The sequence below is a fragment of the Salvelinus fontinalis genome, chromosome 1 (assembly GCF_029448725.1).
Source record: "Salvelinus fontinalis isolate EN_2023a chromosome 1, ASM2944872v1, whole genome shotgun sequence".
Taxonomy (NCBI): domain Eukaryota; kingdom Metazoa; phylum Chordata; class Actinopteri; order Salmoniformes; family Salmonidae; genus Salvelinus; species Salvelinus fontinalis.
Genome location: NC_074665.1, coordinates 41,146,781 through 41,162,179, shown reverse-complemented (window position 1 = coordinate 41,162,179; position 15,399 = coordinate 41,146,781). Strand labels below are relative to the sequence as shown.

Sequence of the window (15,399 nt, the reverse complement as noted above, 5' to 3'; positions counted from 1 at the left end):
ACCATGTTATTGACTTGTTTATTGTTTACTCCATGTGTAACTCTGTGTTGTTGTCTGTTCACACTGCTATGCTTTATCTTGGCCAGGTCGCAGTTGCAAATGAGAACTTGTTCTCAACTAGCCTACCTGGTTAAATGAAGGTGAAAAAATAAAATAAAATAAATAAAAAATCGCCATAGACAAACATTAGCAGTAGAATGGTTCATATTGAAGAGTGACTTTCGACGTGGCACTGCATAGGATGCCACCTTTCCAACAAGTCAGTTCGTCAAATTTCTGCCCTGCTAGAGCTGCCCAGGTTAACTGTAAGTGCTGTTATTGTGAAGTGGAAACGTCTAGGAGGAACAACGGCTCAGCTGCGAAGTGGTAGACCACACAAGCTCATTGAACGGGATCGCCGAGTGCTGAAGCACGTGGTGCGTAAAAATCATCGGTCCTCAGTTGCAATACTACCGAGTTCCAAACTGCCTCTGGAAGCAACTTCAGCACAAGAACTGTTCGTCTGGAGCTTCAAGAAATGGGTTTTGATGGCCAAGCAGTCGCACACAAGCATACGATCACCATGCACAATACCAAGCGTCGACTGGAGTGGTGTAAAGCTCGCTGCCAGTGTACTCTGGAGCAGTGGAAACGCTTTCTCTGGCGTGATGAATCACATTTCGCCATCTGGCAGTCCGACGGACGAATCTTGGTTTGGCGGATGCCAGGAGAACGCTACCAGCCCGACAGCGTTGTGCCAACTGTAAAGTTTGGTGGTGGAGAAATAATGGTCTGGGGCTGTTTTTTATTGTTTGTGCTTGGCCTGTTAGTTCCAGTGAAGAGAAATCTTAACACTACAGCATACAATGGCATTCTAGAAGATTCTATGCTTCCAACTTTGTGGCAACAGTTTGTGGGTGGCCCTTTCCTGTTTCAGCATGACAATGCCCCTGTGCACAAAGCGAGGTCCATACAAAAATGTATTGTCGAGATTGGTGTGGAAGAACTTGACTGGCCTGCACAGAGCTCTGACCTCAACCCCATCAGCCACCTTTGGGATGAATTGGAATGCTGACTGCAAGCCAGGCCTAATCGCCTAACATCAGTGCCTGACCTCACTTGTGGATGCTGTGGGACTTCCATTCAATGTTCCAACATCTAGTTAAAAGCCTTTCCAGAACATTGGAAGATGTTATAGCATCAAAGGGCGGGACCAACTCTATATTAATGCCAATGATTTTGGAATGAGATGTTCCACGAGCAGTTGTCCATACTTTTGGCTATGTAGTGTATAATTTACGTAAGTATTCACACCCCTAAGTCAATACATTTTAGAATCACCTTTGGCAGCGATTACATCTGAGTTTGCACACCTGGATTGTACAATATTTGCAAATTTCTTTTAAAAATTCTTCAAGTTCTGTCAAGTTGTTTGTTGATCATTGCTAGACATCCATTTTGAAGTCTTGCCATAGATTTTAAAGCCAGTTTAAGTCAAAACTGTAACTAGTAGGGCTGACCCCATTTTGTCGATTGATTGGTCGATGGGCTGTTGTAGAGATTTCTTTAGTCGAGCAGTCGCAAAACACATTTTTCATGGTGCACAAGACACCCGTCTCATTCGCGCATGTCTCAGTGGACCAATCCATTGCGGAGGCCACGGGGATGGCACAGTCCGTTACTCTAAAATATGTTATACTGAAATTGTATATAGTTATATTACGAAACAATAATGGTGCAACACTAATAAATCTACTATTATTTTATAACAAATGCGCTTTCTCCCACGTTTGATATGGTCCCTGTTTCAGAACAGGGGACAATCTTCTGTGCGCCGTAGAATTGGAGCCTTTTCATATGTTGCTATGTGCATAGTAGCAAAATTAAACAGTATATTGGGATTGAGAACAATGAGGTGGATGCAGTAGAGACGAGCAACAGCCCTTGCTTTAAACCCTATTAGGACGGAATTATTTTTATTGGGGGTGGTCGGGTAATGTAATTATGTGCTCAAACGCAAAACGCCACGTCTGTCATTTTAATCCCGTCAGTAATTTGTACATGGCAGGAGAGTAACAGTTCTAGGCAGAATAACCAACTTTTTGGGGGGCGAACTCCAAAGTCCTCTGATTTAATATTAGTCCCGTGCGAATCGACATCCCTGTGTTTTGAGAGTAATATCTGAGTTTGACAGGTGTTGCTCACGGTTTGAGCAAGAACACAATAACTGATTTGATACATTGAACGAAGTGCTGCGCATAGCCTATACATGAATGGCCTAGGTATATCAACTTTCACAGTGAATGCTTTTGTTCATATGTTTTGTGCATGCATATTTTATTTTATTTTATTATTATTATTTTTTTTACCTTTATTTAACTAGGCAAGTCAGTTAAGAACAAATTCTTATTTTCAATGACGGCCTAGGAACAGTGGGTTAACTGCCTGTTCAGGGGCAGAACGACAGATTTGTACCTTGTCAGCTCGGGGATTTGAACTTGCAATCTTCCGGTTACTAGTCCAACGCTCTAACCACTAGGCTACGCTGTGAGTTGAATATTGCCAAATGCATCAGTAAAAAATATTGCGCCTATTTAATGTAACCCTTGCTTTTAATAGATCGCAAAGCAGCATACAACTGACCTAAACGTTTAGGACGTCTTGCTAAAATATCCTAATGATTATGATCACACTTCCTCTATTCAAATATTACGGAGGCTCTATACCAAAGATGGTTTGCTATAGTTTAGAAACTTGGGAATCAAGCTTGAGTTATCAGTGAAGCCCAGTTATTGCCTGGACTTGTTGAAATATCTTCATGCCGAGAAAAAAACGTAACCTCTTTACACTCCTTTTCTCAAAGAAAGCCTTCATGGCATACTTTAGCTTTTCTACTGTACAGTCATGGCCAAAAGTTTTGAGAATGATACAAATATAAATTTTCACAAAGTCTGCTGCCTCAGTTTGTATGATGGCAATTTGCATATACTCCAGAATGTTATGAAATAGTGATCAGATGAATTGCAAAGTCCCTCTTTGCCATGCAAATGAACTGAATCCCCAAAAAACATTTCCACTGCATTTCAGCCCTGCCACAAAAGGACCAGCTGACATCATGTCAGTGATTCTCTCGTTAACACAGGTGTGAGTGTTGACTGGGACAAGGCTGGAGATCACTCTGTCATGCTGATTGAGTCTGAATAGCAGACTGTAAGCTTCAAAAGGAGGGTGGTGCTTGGAATCATTGTTCTTCCTCTGTCAACCATGGTTACCTGCAAGGAAACACATGCCGTCATCATTGCTTTGCACAAAAAGGGCTTCACAGGCAAGGATATTGCTGCCAGTAAGATTGCACGTAAATCAACCATTTATCGGATCATCAAGAACTTCAAGGAGAGTGGTTCAATTGTTGTGAAGAAGGCTTCAGGGCGCCCAAGAAAGTCCAGCAAGCGCCAGGACCTTCTCCTAAAGTTAATTCAGCTGCGGGATCGGGGCACCACCAATACAGAGCTTGCTCAGGAATGGCAGCAGGCAGGTGTGAGTGCATCTGCACGCACAGTGAGGCGAAGACTTTTGGAGGATGGCCTGGTGTAAAGAAGGGCAGCAAAGAAGCCACTTCTCTCCAGGAAAAACATCAGGGACAGACTGATATTCTGCAAAAGGTACAGGGATTGGACTGCTGAGGACTGGGGTAAAGTCATTTTCTCTGATGAATCCCCTTTCCGATTGTTTGGGGCATCCGGAAAAAAGCTTGTCCGGAGAAGACAAGGTGAGCGCTACCATCAGTCCTGTGTCATGCCAACAGTAAAGCATCCTGAGACCATTCATGTGTGGGGTTGCTTCTCAGCCAAGGGAGTGGGCTCACTCACAATTTTGCCTAAAAACACAGCCATGAATAAAGAATGGTACCAACACATCCTCCGAGAGCAACTTCTCCCAACCATCCAGGAACAGTTTGGTGACGAACAATGCCTTTTCCAGCATGATGGAGCACCTTGCCATAAGGCAAAAGTGATAACTAAGTGGCTCGGGGAACAAAATATCTATATTTTGGGTCAATGGTCATGAACCTCCACAGACCTCAATCCCATTGAGAACTTGCGCTCAATCCGCAAGAGGCGGGTGGACAAACAAAACCCCACAAATTCTGACAAACTCCAAGCATTGATTATGCAAGAATGGGCTGCCATCAGTCAGGATGTGGCCCAGAAGTTAATTGTCAGCATGCCAGGGCAGATTAAAGAGGTCTTGAAAAAGAAAGGTCAACACTGCAAATATTGACTCTTTGCATCAACTTCATGTAATTGTCAATAAAAGCCTTTGACACTTATGAAATGCTTGTAATTATACTTCAGTATTCAATAGTAACATCTTACAATATCTAAAGACACCGAGGCAGCAAACTTTGTGGAAATTAATATTTGTGTCATTCTCAAAGCTTTTGGCCACGACAGTAGTTTGTAGCCACTGAACTTAATTTATTTCCCCCCTCCAACACGGCCATCCCATTTGTGCCCCTCTATCTCATACTCTCCATCTCTTTCTCATACTCTCTCTGTCTCTCCGATTTTTCTTTCTCTCCCCCTCTTTCTGAATCTCTAATTATCTCTATCTGCTGAGAATTACAGGAGGCAGTTTGGAAAAAACTAATCCCGTCCGAATAACGGATATTCTGGGGTGATAATTACATAACCAACATTTTCTAGTAGTACTAGTCTCGTGGGAGTAAGGTTTAGCCTAATTGTCTAAGAAAATTGAGGAGAGAGAAAATCCCAACGTAATTAGGTCTATAATCAATATTGTATCTGTTAAATGTGCCTGGCTTTATAAATCATTTGTACACAGTACCAGTCAAAAGTTTGGACACACCTACTCATTCAAGGCTTTTTTCTTTATTTTTACTATTTTCTACATTGTAGAATAATAGTGAAGACATCAACACTATGAAATAACACATATGGAATCATGTAGTAAGCAAAAAAGTGTTTAAAGAAATTAAAATATATTTGAGATTCTTTAAAGTAGCCATCGTTTGCCTTGATGACAGCTTTGCACACTCTTGGCATTCTCATCCAGGTTCATGAGGAATGCTTTTCCAACAATCTTGAAGGAGTTCCCACATATGCAGAGCACTTGTTGGCTGCTTTTCTTTCACTCTGTGGTCCAACTCACCTAAACCATCTCAATTAGGTTGAGGTTGGGTGATTTGTGGAGGCCAGGTCATCTGATGCAGCACTCCATCACTCTCCTTAGTCAAATAACCCTTACACAGCCTGGAGGTGTGTTTTGGGTCATTGTCCTGTTCAAAAACAAATGATAGTCCCACTAAGCGCAAACCAGATGGGATGGCGGATCGCTGCAGAATGCTGTGGTAGCCATGCTGGTTAAGTATGCCTTGAATTCTAAATAAATCACTGACAGTCTCACCAGGAAAGCACCATCACACCTCTTCCTCCATGCTTCATGGTGGGAACCACACATGCAGAAATCATCCGTTCACCTACTCTGCGTCTCACAAAAAGACACGGCGGTTGGAATCAAATATCTCAAATTTGGACTCATCAGACCAAAGGACAGATTTCCACCAGTCTAATGTCCATTGCTCGTATTTCTTGGCCCAAGCAAGTCTCTTCTTATTGGTGTGCTTTAGTAGTGGTTTCTTTGCAGCAGTTCGACCATGAAGGCCTGACTCACGCAGTCTTCTCTGAACTTTTGATGTCTGTTACTTGAACTCTGTGAAGTATTTATTTGATTTGCAATCTTGAGGTGCAGTTAAGTCTAATGAATTTATCCTCCGTAGCAGAGGTAACTCTGGGTCTTCCTTTCCTGTGGCGGTCCTCATGAGAGCCAGTTTAATCATAGCGCTTTGTGGTTTTTGCGACTGCACTTGAAGAAACTTTCAAAGTACTTGACATTTTCAGGATTGACTGACCTTCTTAAAGTAATATTGGACTGTAATTTATCTTTGCTTATTTGAGCTGTTCTTGCCATAATATGGACTTGGTCTTTTACCAAGTAGGGCTATCTTCTGTATTACCACACCTATCTTGTCACAACACAACTGATTGGCTCAAACGCATTAAGACTGAAAGAAATTCCCCAAAATAACAAGGCACACATGTTAATTGAAATGGTGACTACCTCATGAAGCTGGTTGAGAGAATGCCAATAGTGTGCAAAGCTGTCATCAAGGGAAAGGGTGGCTACTTTGAAGAATCTCAAATATATTTTCATTTCTTTAAACACTTTTTTGTGTTTAAAGATGCTCAAAGGGTTATTCAATGTCAGCTTTTTAAATTTTTTTAATGTGTGCTTTTTTAACAATTGTACCAATCTACCAATAGGTGCTCTTCTTTGCGAGGCATTGGAAAGCCTCCCTGGTCTTTGTGGTTGAATTTGTGTTTTCATTGCTCGACTAAGGGACCTTAAAGATGAATTGTATATGTGGGGTACAGAGAAGATGTAGTCATTAAAAAATCCTTGGAACTTATGTAACCCTGTTAAACATTTTTACTCCCAAAGTTATTTAGGCTTGCTATAAGAAAGGAGTTGAATACTTGTTGACTCAAGACACTACTACTATAATTTGTAAAAAATTCTAAAAACATAATCCCGCTTTGACATTATGGGGTATTGTGTGCGTTTAGGCCAGTGACACAACAAACTGTGGAAAAAGGCGAAGGGTGAGAATACATTCTGAAGGCACTTAATATCAATACAATACACACTTGTTCAGTTTACTTCCTTAGGTACGAGTTAAAGATGTGTATATCTGTGGCAGTGGATAAGAAGTATGCAAAAGTGTTTTTGCTAAACCACCACAAGGGGTGGCTGGCTGAATGAATTTAATTTTGTCTCAAAGTATATCTAAAACTGTTGAAGTTCACAACCTATGCAGTAATGCACAGTTCGTAAGCGTCACATTTGTATTCAGTAGATTCTCTAGTGCTTTACAACATTCAAAAGTAATGTATAGAAACACTTAATGGCAATTTTGAGCTTCCTATGACAAGCACATGCTACCTGTTCTTTACTAAAATATTTTCTTCCTGAAACTATATTGTAAGTTACACTGTTACACAATAGAAAATGTATTGGCTAGCTATATATTTCAACTGAAAATAGCATGCGCTGATGACTGAAAACATCCATGCAGGAAAATGCTTGCAACACTGGTTTTAGTCACGCAGATGTTCTAATTTAGCTAGCTAGCTAGCTAGCAAACAATCTTATCATGAATGCAAGCTAGCACTTGGCCTGAATGATAAGGCTGTGCCAACTGTCTTGCTTTTTACAGATTGCATATTTCAGAAAACTAACTATATAAATAAGCCCACTAATATAATAGGCCTAGACAGTAAGTGTTTGTATCAAGGCTGATTTCAGTGTTCGCACATAAGTAACAGATTGCTAGGCTAACTACCTTGCTGGCTACATAGAGCTAGCTAGCAAGAAAATGTTAACTACTGTAATTAAATCACATTTTATTTGTCACATGAAACGAATACCTTGAAATGCTTACATACAAGCCTTTAACCAACAATGCAGTTAAGAAATATTTACTAAATAAACTCAAGTGAAAAAGAAAAGTATCACAAAAGTAATCTGGATGGCGATTTGATTAATTGATCAGCAGTCTTATGGCTTGTGGGTAGAAGCTGTTAATTAAGGAGCCTTTTGGACCTAGACTTGGCACTCCGGTACCGCTTGCCGTGCGGTAGCAGAGAGAACAGTCTATGATTTGGGTGACTGGAGTCTTTGACAATTTTTGGGGGTTTCCTCTGACACCGCCTAGTATATAGGTCTTGGATGGCAGAAAGCTTGATGTACTGAGCCGTACAGCCTACCCTCCGTAGTGCCTTACGTTCGGATGCCGAGCAGTTGCCATACCAGGCAGTGATGCAACCAGTCAGGCTGCTCTCGATGGTGTAGCTGTAGAACGGTTTGAGGATCTGGGGACCCATGCCAAATCTTTTTTGAGGGAAAAAAGGTGTTGCCGTGCCCTCTTCCCAACTTTTCATGGTGTGTTTGGACCATGATAGATTGTTGATGTGGACACCAAGGAACTTGACTCTCGATGTGAATGGGGGAGTGTTCGGCCCTTCTTTTCCTGTGGTCCACAATCATCTCCCTTTGTCTTGCTCACGTTGAGGGAGAGTTTGTTATCCTGGCACCACACGGCCAGGTCTCTGACCTCCTCCCTATAGGCTGTCTCATCGCTGTCGGTGATCAAACTTAATGATGGTGTTGGAGCCGTGCTTGGCCACACAGTCGTGGGTGAACAGGGAGTACAAGAGGGGTCTAAAAAGCGTGGCAGATGTGTTGTTGCCTACCCATACCACCTGGGGGTGTTCCGTCAGGAAGTTCAGGATCCAGTTGCAGAGGGAGGTGTTCAGTCCCAGGGTCCTTAGCTTAGTGATGAGCATTTTGGGCATTATGGTGTTGAACACTGAGCTGTTGTCAATGAACAGCATTCAAACATGGGCATTCCTTTTGTCCAGGTGGGAAAGGGCAGTGTGAATTGATATTGGGTCATCTGTGGATTTGTTGGGGCAATATGCGAATTGGGGTGGGTCTAGGGTTTCCGGGATAATGGTGTTGATGAAAGCCATGACCAGCCTTTCAAAGCTACCGACGTGAGTGCTATGGGGCGGTAGTCATTTAGGCAGGTAGCCTTTGCTTTCATGGGCACAAGGACTATGGTGGTCTGCTTGAATGGAGACTCATGTATTACAGACTCGGTCAGGGAGAGGTTGAAAATGTCAGTGAAAACACTTGCCAGTTGGTTGGCGCATGCTCCAAGTACACATCCTGGTAATCCGTCTGGCCCCGCAACCTTGTGAATGTTGGCCTGTTTTTAAAGGTCTTGCTCACATCAGCTATGGAGAGCGTGATCACACAGTCGTCCGGAACAGCTGGTGCTCTCATGCATGCTTCAGTGTTGCTTGCCTCGAAGCGAGCATAAAAAGCATTTAGCCCATCTGGTGTCAGTGGGCAGCTCGTGGCTGGGTTCCCCTTCGTAGTCCGTAATAGCTTGCAAGCACTGCCACATCCGACGAGCGTCCGAGCCGGTGTAGTAGGATTCAGTCTTAGTCCTGTATTGATGTTTGCCTGTTTGATGGTTCGGCTGAGGGCATAGTGTGATTTCTTATGTGTACAGATTAGTGTCCCGCTTCTTGAAAGCGACAGCTCTAGCCTTTAGCTCGGTGCGGATGTTGCCTATAATTCATTGCTTCTGGTTGGAATATGTACGTACTATCACTGTGGGGACGTTGTCGTCGATGCACATATTGATGAAGCCGATGACCGGTGTTATACTCCTCAATGCCATTGGATGAATCCTTGAACATATTCCAGTCTGTGCTAGCAAAACAGTCCTGTAGCTTAGCATCTGCTTCATCTGACAACTTTTTTATTGATCTAGTCACTGGTTCTTCCTGCTTTAGTTTTTGCTTGTAAGCAGCAATCAGGAAGAGAGAATTATGGTCAGTTTTGCCAAATGGAGGGCGAGGGAGAGCTTTGTACACGTCTTTGTGTGTGGAGTAAAGGTGGTCTAGAGTTTTAAATTTTTTATTAGCTTGTGCGGTTTTAGTGCCTGCGTCAGTTTGTTGTGGTAAATAGACGGCTATGAAAAATATACATTAAAACTTTTGGTAAATAGTGTGGTCTACAGCTTATCATGAGGTTCTCTACCACAGTCGACCAATTCCTTGAGACTACCTTAATATTAGACATGGCGCACCCGCTGTTATTGACAAATAGACACACACCCCCACCCCTCGTCGGACGTAGCTGTCCTGTTCTGCCAATGCATGGAAAACCCAGCCAGCCACGACTCTGTGAAACTAAAGATATTACAGTTTTTAATGCCCCGTTGGTAGGATAGTCTCGAACGGCGCTCATCCAGTTTATTCTCTAGTGATTGCACGTTGGCCAATAGAACGGATGGTAGTGGCAGGTTACCCACTCGCCGACGAATTCTCACAAGGCATCCTGATCTGCGCCCCCTGTATTTCCTTATTTCTTAGTCCGGGAGCAACGTTATATCATTTGCATCAGACTCATGAAAGAGAACATCTTACTTCAGTTTGAGGTGCGTAATCGCTGATCTGATAACCAGTAGCTATTTTCGGTTAAAAGAGACGGTTGCATCAACACTATATACAAAATACTTTGGATTATTTACTTATTCAAATACGCTGGCTGTTGCAAGCTACTCACCGTCAAACCACCATGCCCACTCTCTCACATCGGGACTTCCGAACTATATGATGTTCAATGAGCAGCACGTAGAGGGCCCTCAGACAATCCTTTTTTTTAATGACCACAAATGAGCAGATGTATGCATTTGTTCAATCTATGTTTATAATATCTGCGCTTTATGTGTAGAATAAAGACCGATTTTATAAATATTTCTGTGAAAACTAATATCAGCCCAAAAATTTGGTCAGGCTCTACTTACCATCTCATAATGACTTGCTATCTCACAGCTCCTAGTCAGATTTTATTTTGGGGGTGGCGGGAACAGTCCTCCATACATACTAGCCAATCCAAGTATGAGCAAATAATAAGGCGGGAGAATATGGGATATTGATCGTTCTGCCAAACGCTCACTGTGTTTCAGAGGAGGATGTTGACTCTAAGCGGGGGTTTTTTTGTGGCGCGAAATAAAGAAATTTTTAACTAATGACTTTTTGCTAACAAAGCAAGAGATTAGTCATAAATTCATTCACAGAGATTGTTAGACGAAAAGGTATACAAAGTTATCTTGCTATTTTCCAATGATGTCATTCTAGGTTTGTAAGGAAATTAGTTATCTCATGTTAGCTGATTGGTTTAGTCACCAAACCTCTGCTTTGTTTTGTTCTACATCCACAGTTTTGTCAAGTGCATATTACAGCTATCTACACTTTGTAGGAGTACATTTAGAAATGTGACTTTCTTAATTTTGTGGTTTGCTATGACATTTGCACACCTAATGCAATGAAAGGACTACTGCATTTTTGTTCAATGTCAAATCTGTTCTAACCCCATTGTACTCTTCCCCCCCCCACCCCCCGCCCAGGAGTCGAACCTCTGTGAAGCCACCTTTCCTGTCCTCTCCTGTGAGTATGACTCAAAGGTTGTAGAACAACAAAACCAAAACTCCATAGAACTATGTAATTATTACCCCCTGGATTTGTTTTGAAATTACATCCCCGTTCAGTACATTTTAATGTTGTTTTCAGTTTTTTATGCCAGTTAAGAAATAGGCACGCAACTAACATCTGTTCTCCGTTTGAAAGCAGTGTGTATTTTTTGTCGATATTTGAAGATCACATATATTGTCATCGATTTCTGAATCGTCGGCCAGGGTGCACAAAGCTGCAGTCTAATGAATAGAGTTTCTTTCAAGGTGAATGTTCTGGTCCCTTTCCTAGGTGTTTGAGGGCGTCTACAACAATGCCAGAATGATACATTTCCTCACAGCTGTGGTGGTGAGTCATTTTTAACACTGGTCAGTTTTTTGTTGTTGTCTGTTTTAGTCCTGAGACATGGCTGTAGAATTCAATGGCGTCTACAGCCATTTCTCAGGGCTATGTCTGCACGGACATTTAGCATCTTGTTATATCGAACCATAATGTTGTCGAGATGGCTCATCATAGAGTGTGTTAGATAGTATTTTCTTCAGTCTCCTGCTCCTTCTCTCATTCTCCTTGCCTACATACCTCCCTCCATGCCCCTCTCTTTTTTGCGTCCTTTACAGGGCTCCACCTGTGACGTAAGAGTGAAGAACGGCAACGTGTACGAGGGCATCTTCAAGACCCTCGGCTCACGGGTAAGTACATGAAAGTCCCTAAGATCCAAACCACACTCTGTAGTTCTTGACCAGGGACCAGGGTTTGTGTTCGCGGCTCTGATGTCTCTACTAGTCCTTACGGTCTAAAGAAGGTTGTCTTCCCTCAAGGGCTGACCCCATTTAGTCGACTGGTCAATTGTTTGGTAGATAGGCTGTTGGTCGACTAAGATTATTTTAGATGAGCAATCGCAAATAGATTTACAGATGTATTTTTTTCACGACAAACGAGACACCTTTCCGATTCAGGCTTGTCTTAGTGGACTAATCCATTGCGGAAGCCGCGGGGATGGGACGGTCCAAGACGGGAGTGTGGCTAAGACTCTTCCGCCACTTTGTGCGCTTTCGTTGTTTAATAACTTCACTGTGTAAATTGTTTGCCCTTTGATTGTTAGTGTCTATCAATTCCCCATTACCTATACAGTATCACCAGTAGTAGCCTACATTTACCATTAACTCCCATCATTTCTAATCTACAATGTTTGTTTTGTTACAGTAATTTCTGTTAATGCCTTTAATATATCATTATTACAGTCGTTTACCATTCTCATTGTCAGAGTGGACCTGTTAATTTCAGAGCTCGTAACCTATGCTACACTTATGTGAAACAGATTTTGGTTTATGTCATTCCATTTATGAGTTTTGTCAATTTATTTGTGTTTTGTTAGGAGTGCTCCTGTCAATGTTGAGTAATATAATAGTAGGCCTAGGCTACCTGGCCTGTGCGCAAATCTAGGCCTATAAATGTGCCCATTTGGGGATGTCTGATTAGTATTTTTGATTGTCTTAACTCACCACCACTAATGAGCTGTGGAGCATCTCTAAGTAATTTTTTATTCACCTCAAAGAGCAGGTAAAGGAAGTCTTTTCTTATTTTATGTATTTTTTTCAAACAAGGAAGTCTGTTTTTAGAATCCTTTGAGATTTGACAATGGTTCCTCAATGTATAAAAAAAGAAATTCAGCTCTTTCCCTTTCTGTAAGGCCTGGGTGTCGGAGTGGGAAGTCAAGCGCAGGCAACAGCAGGTGCAATAACCAAATGTTCTCTAATGAACATGTAGAAAACTAGGCCACCCAACTAATACACTGGGTGACCACTTAACCAACCCCAGACACGGGGAATACGAAAACAGTACAGCAAACACGATGCACGAAACAAACACCACCACTTACAAACAAACAATCCCGCACAAAGAAACGTGCGGGCCGGCTGATTAAATAAGCCCAACTAATTAACCCTCATACAAAACAGGTGCGCCCAATAAACACATAGGGAGGGGGAGAAAAGGATCAGTGGCAGCTAATAGGCCGGTGACGACGACCGCCGAACGCCACCCGAACGGGAAGGAGAGCCTGCCTCGGTCGAAGTCGTGACAGTACCCCCCCTCGCGCCGACACCGGCCTCGAGGTCGACCCGGAGGACGAGGTGCAGGGCGATCCGGATGGAGGCGATGGAAATCCCTCAACATAGACGGATCCAAAATGTCCCCCACCGGTACCCAGCATCTCTCCTCCGGACCGTACCCCTCCCAGTCCACGAGGTACTGCAGGCCCCTCACCCGGCGTCTCGAGTCCAGAATGGCCCGTATCGTGTACGCCGGGGACCCCTCGATGTCCAGAGGGGGAGGAGGGACCTCCGGTACCTCACCGTCCTGCAGGGGACCAGCTACCACCGGCCTGAGGAGAGACACATGAAACGAGGGGTTAATACGATAATAGGAAGGGAGTTGTAATCGATAACACACCTCGTTTATTCTCCTCAGGACTTTGAAGGGCCCTACACACTGCGGACCCAGCTTCCGGCAGGGCAAGCGGAGGGGCAGGTTTCGGGTCGAGAGCCAGACCCTGTCCCCCGGTACAAACACGGGGGCCTCACTGCGGTGGCGGTCAGCACTCCTCTTCTGCCGTCCACTAGCTTGTTGGAGTGATTCCTGGACGGCTCTCCATGTCTCCTTGGAGCGCTGCACCCATTCCTCCACCGCAGGAGCCTCGGTCTGGCTCGGATGCCATGGTGCCAGGACCGGCTGGTACCCCAATACACACTGAAAGGGGGACATGTTAGTAGAGGAGTGGCGTAGTGAGTTCTGGGCCATTTCGGCCCAGGGAATGTATCTCGCCCACTCCCCTGGCCGGTCCTGACAATACGACCGCAGAAACCTACCCACCTCCTGGTTCACTCTCTCCACCTGCCCATTACTCTCAGGGTGATAACCGGAGGTAAGGCTGACCGAGACCCCCAACCGCTCCATAAACGCCCTCCATACTCGGGACGTGAATTGGGGACCCCGATCAGAAACAATGTCCTCCGGCACCCCGTAGTGCCGGAAGACGTGGGTGAATAATGCCTCCGCAGTCTGTAGGGCTGTAGGCATACCGGGCAACGGGAGGAGACGACAGGACTTCGAGAACCGATCCACAATCACCAGTACCGTAGTGTTCCCCTGAGACAGGGGAAGATCGGTCAGAAAATCTACGGACAGGTGCGACCAAGGCCGTTGTGGAACGGGGAGGGGTTGTAACTTCCCTCTAGGAAGGTGCCTAGGAGCCTTACTCTGGGCGCATACCGAACAGGAGGAAACATAAACCCTAACGTCTCTTGCCAAGGTAGGCCACCAATACCTTCCCCGAAGGCTCCCCACTGTCCTCTTCACCCCAGGGTGACCCGAGGAGGGTAGAACATGAGCCCACCGAATCAATTTGTCCCGGACACCAAGCGGCACGTACTTCCGCCCCACCGGACACTGAGGAGGAGCGGGTTCCGCCCGTAACGCCCGCTCGATGTCCGAGTCCACCTCCCACACCACTGGTGCTATCAGCCTAGAGGCGGGAAGGATGGGAGTGGGTTCGGTGGGCCGATCGTCCGAGTCGTAAAAACGGGACAGTGCATCCGCCTTTCCGTTCTGGGAGCCCGGTCTATACGTTAAGGTAAACTGGAATCGGGTAAAGAACATGGCCCACCTTGCTTGACGTGGATTCAGTCTCCTGGCTGCCCGAATATACTCCAGATTCTGGTGGTCGGTCCAGATGAGAAAAGGGTGCTTAGCCCCCTCAAGCCAGTGTCTCCACACCTTCAGGGCACTGACCACTGCTAACAACTCCCGGTCCCCCATATCATAGTTACGCTCCGCTGGGCTGAGCTTCTTTGAGAAGAAAGCACAGGGGTGGAGTTTTGGTGGCGTACCAGAGCGCTGTGATAGCACGGCACCTACCCCAGCCTCGGACGCGTCCACCTCCACTATGAATGCTAGAGAGGGATCCGGATGTGCCAACACGGGCGCATCCGTGAACAGCGCCTTCAACCTGTTGAAAGCTCCGTCCGCTTTTGCTGACCACTGCAAACGCACCGGACCCCCCTTAAGCAGTGAGGTAATAGGAGCTGCCACCTGGCCAAAACCCCGGATAAACCTCCGGTAGTAGTTGGCAAAACCCAAAAACCGCTGCACTTCTTTTACCGTGGTCGGAGTCGGCCAATTACGCACGGCCTTAATGCGGTCACTCCCTACCACCACGCCCGAGGTGGAAATGCGATAACCCAGAAAAGAGACGGCTCGTTTGGAGAACACACACTTCTCAGCCTTGACATAT

The 15,399-nt window shown here is 44.7% G+C and overlaps 1 protein-coding gene across 4 annotated transcripts in view; it reads left to right on the top strand.

The window, feature by feature from the left end:
* The window catches only part of LOC129854389 (ataxin-2-like protein), a 68,060-nt gene that overhangs the window by 19,817 nt on the left and 32,844 nt on the right, over positions 1-15,399 (top strand). For all 4 annotated transcript variants that reach the window (XM_055921387.1, XM_055921378.1, XM_055921369.1 and 1 more), the window contains 3 exons: positions 11,045-11,084; positions 11,400-11,456; positions 11,726-11,797. In XM_055921387.1, the coding sequence (XP_055777362.1) occupies positions 11,045-11,084; positions 11,400-11,456; positions 11,726-11,797 (169 nt within the window). The remainder of the gene's footprint in view (positions 1-11,044; positions 11,085-11,399; positions 11,457-11,725; positions 11,798-15,399) is intronic.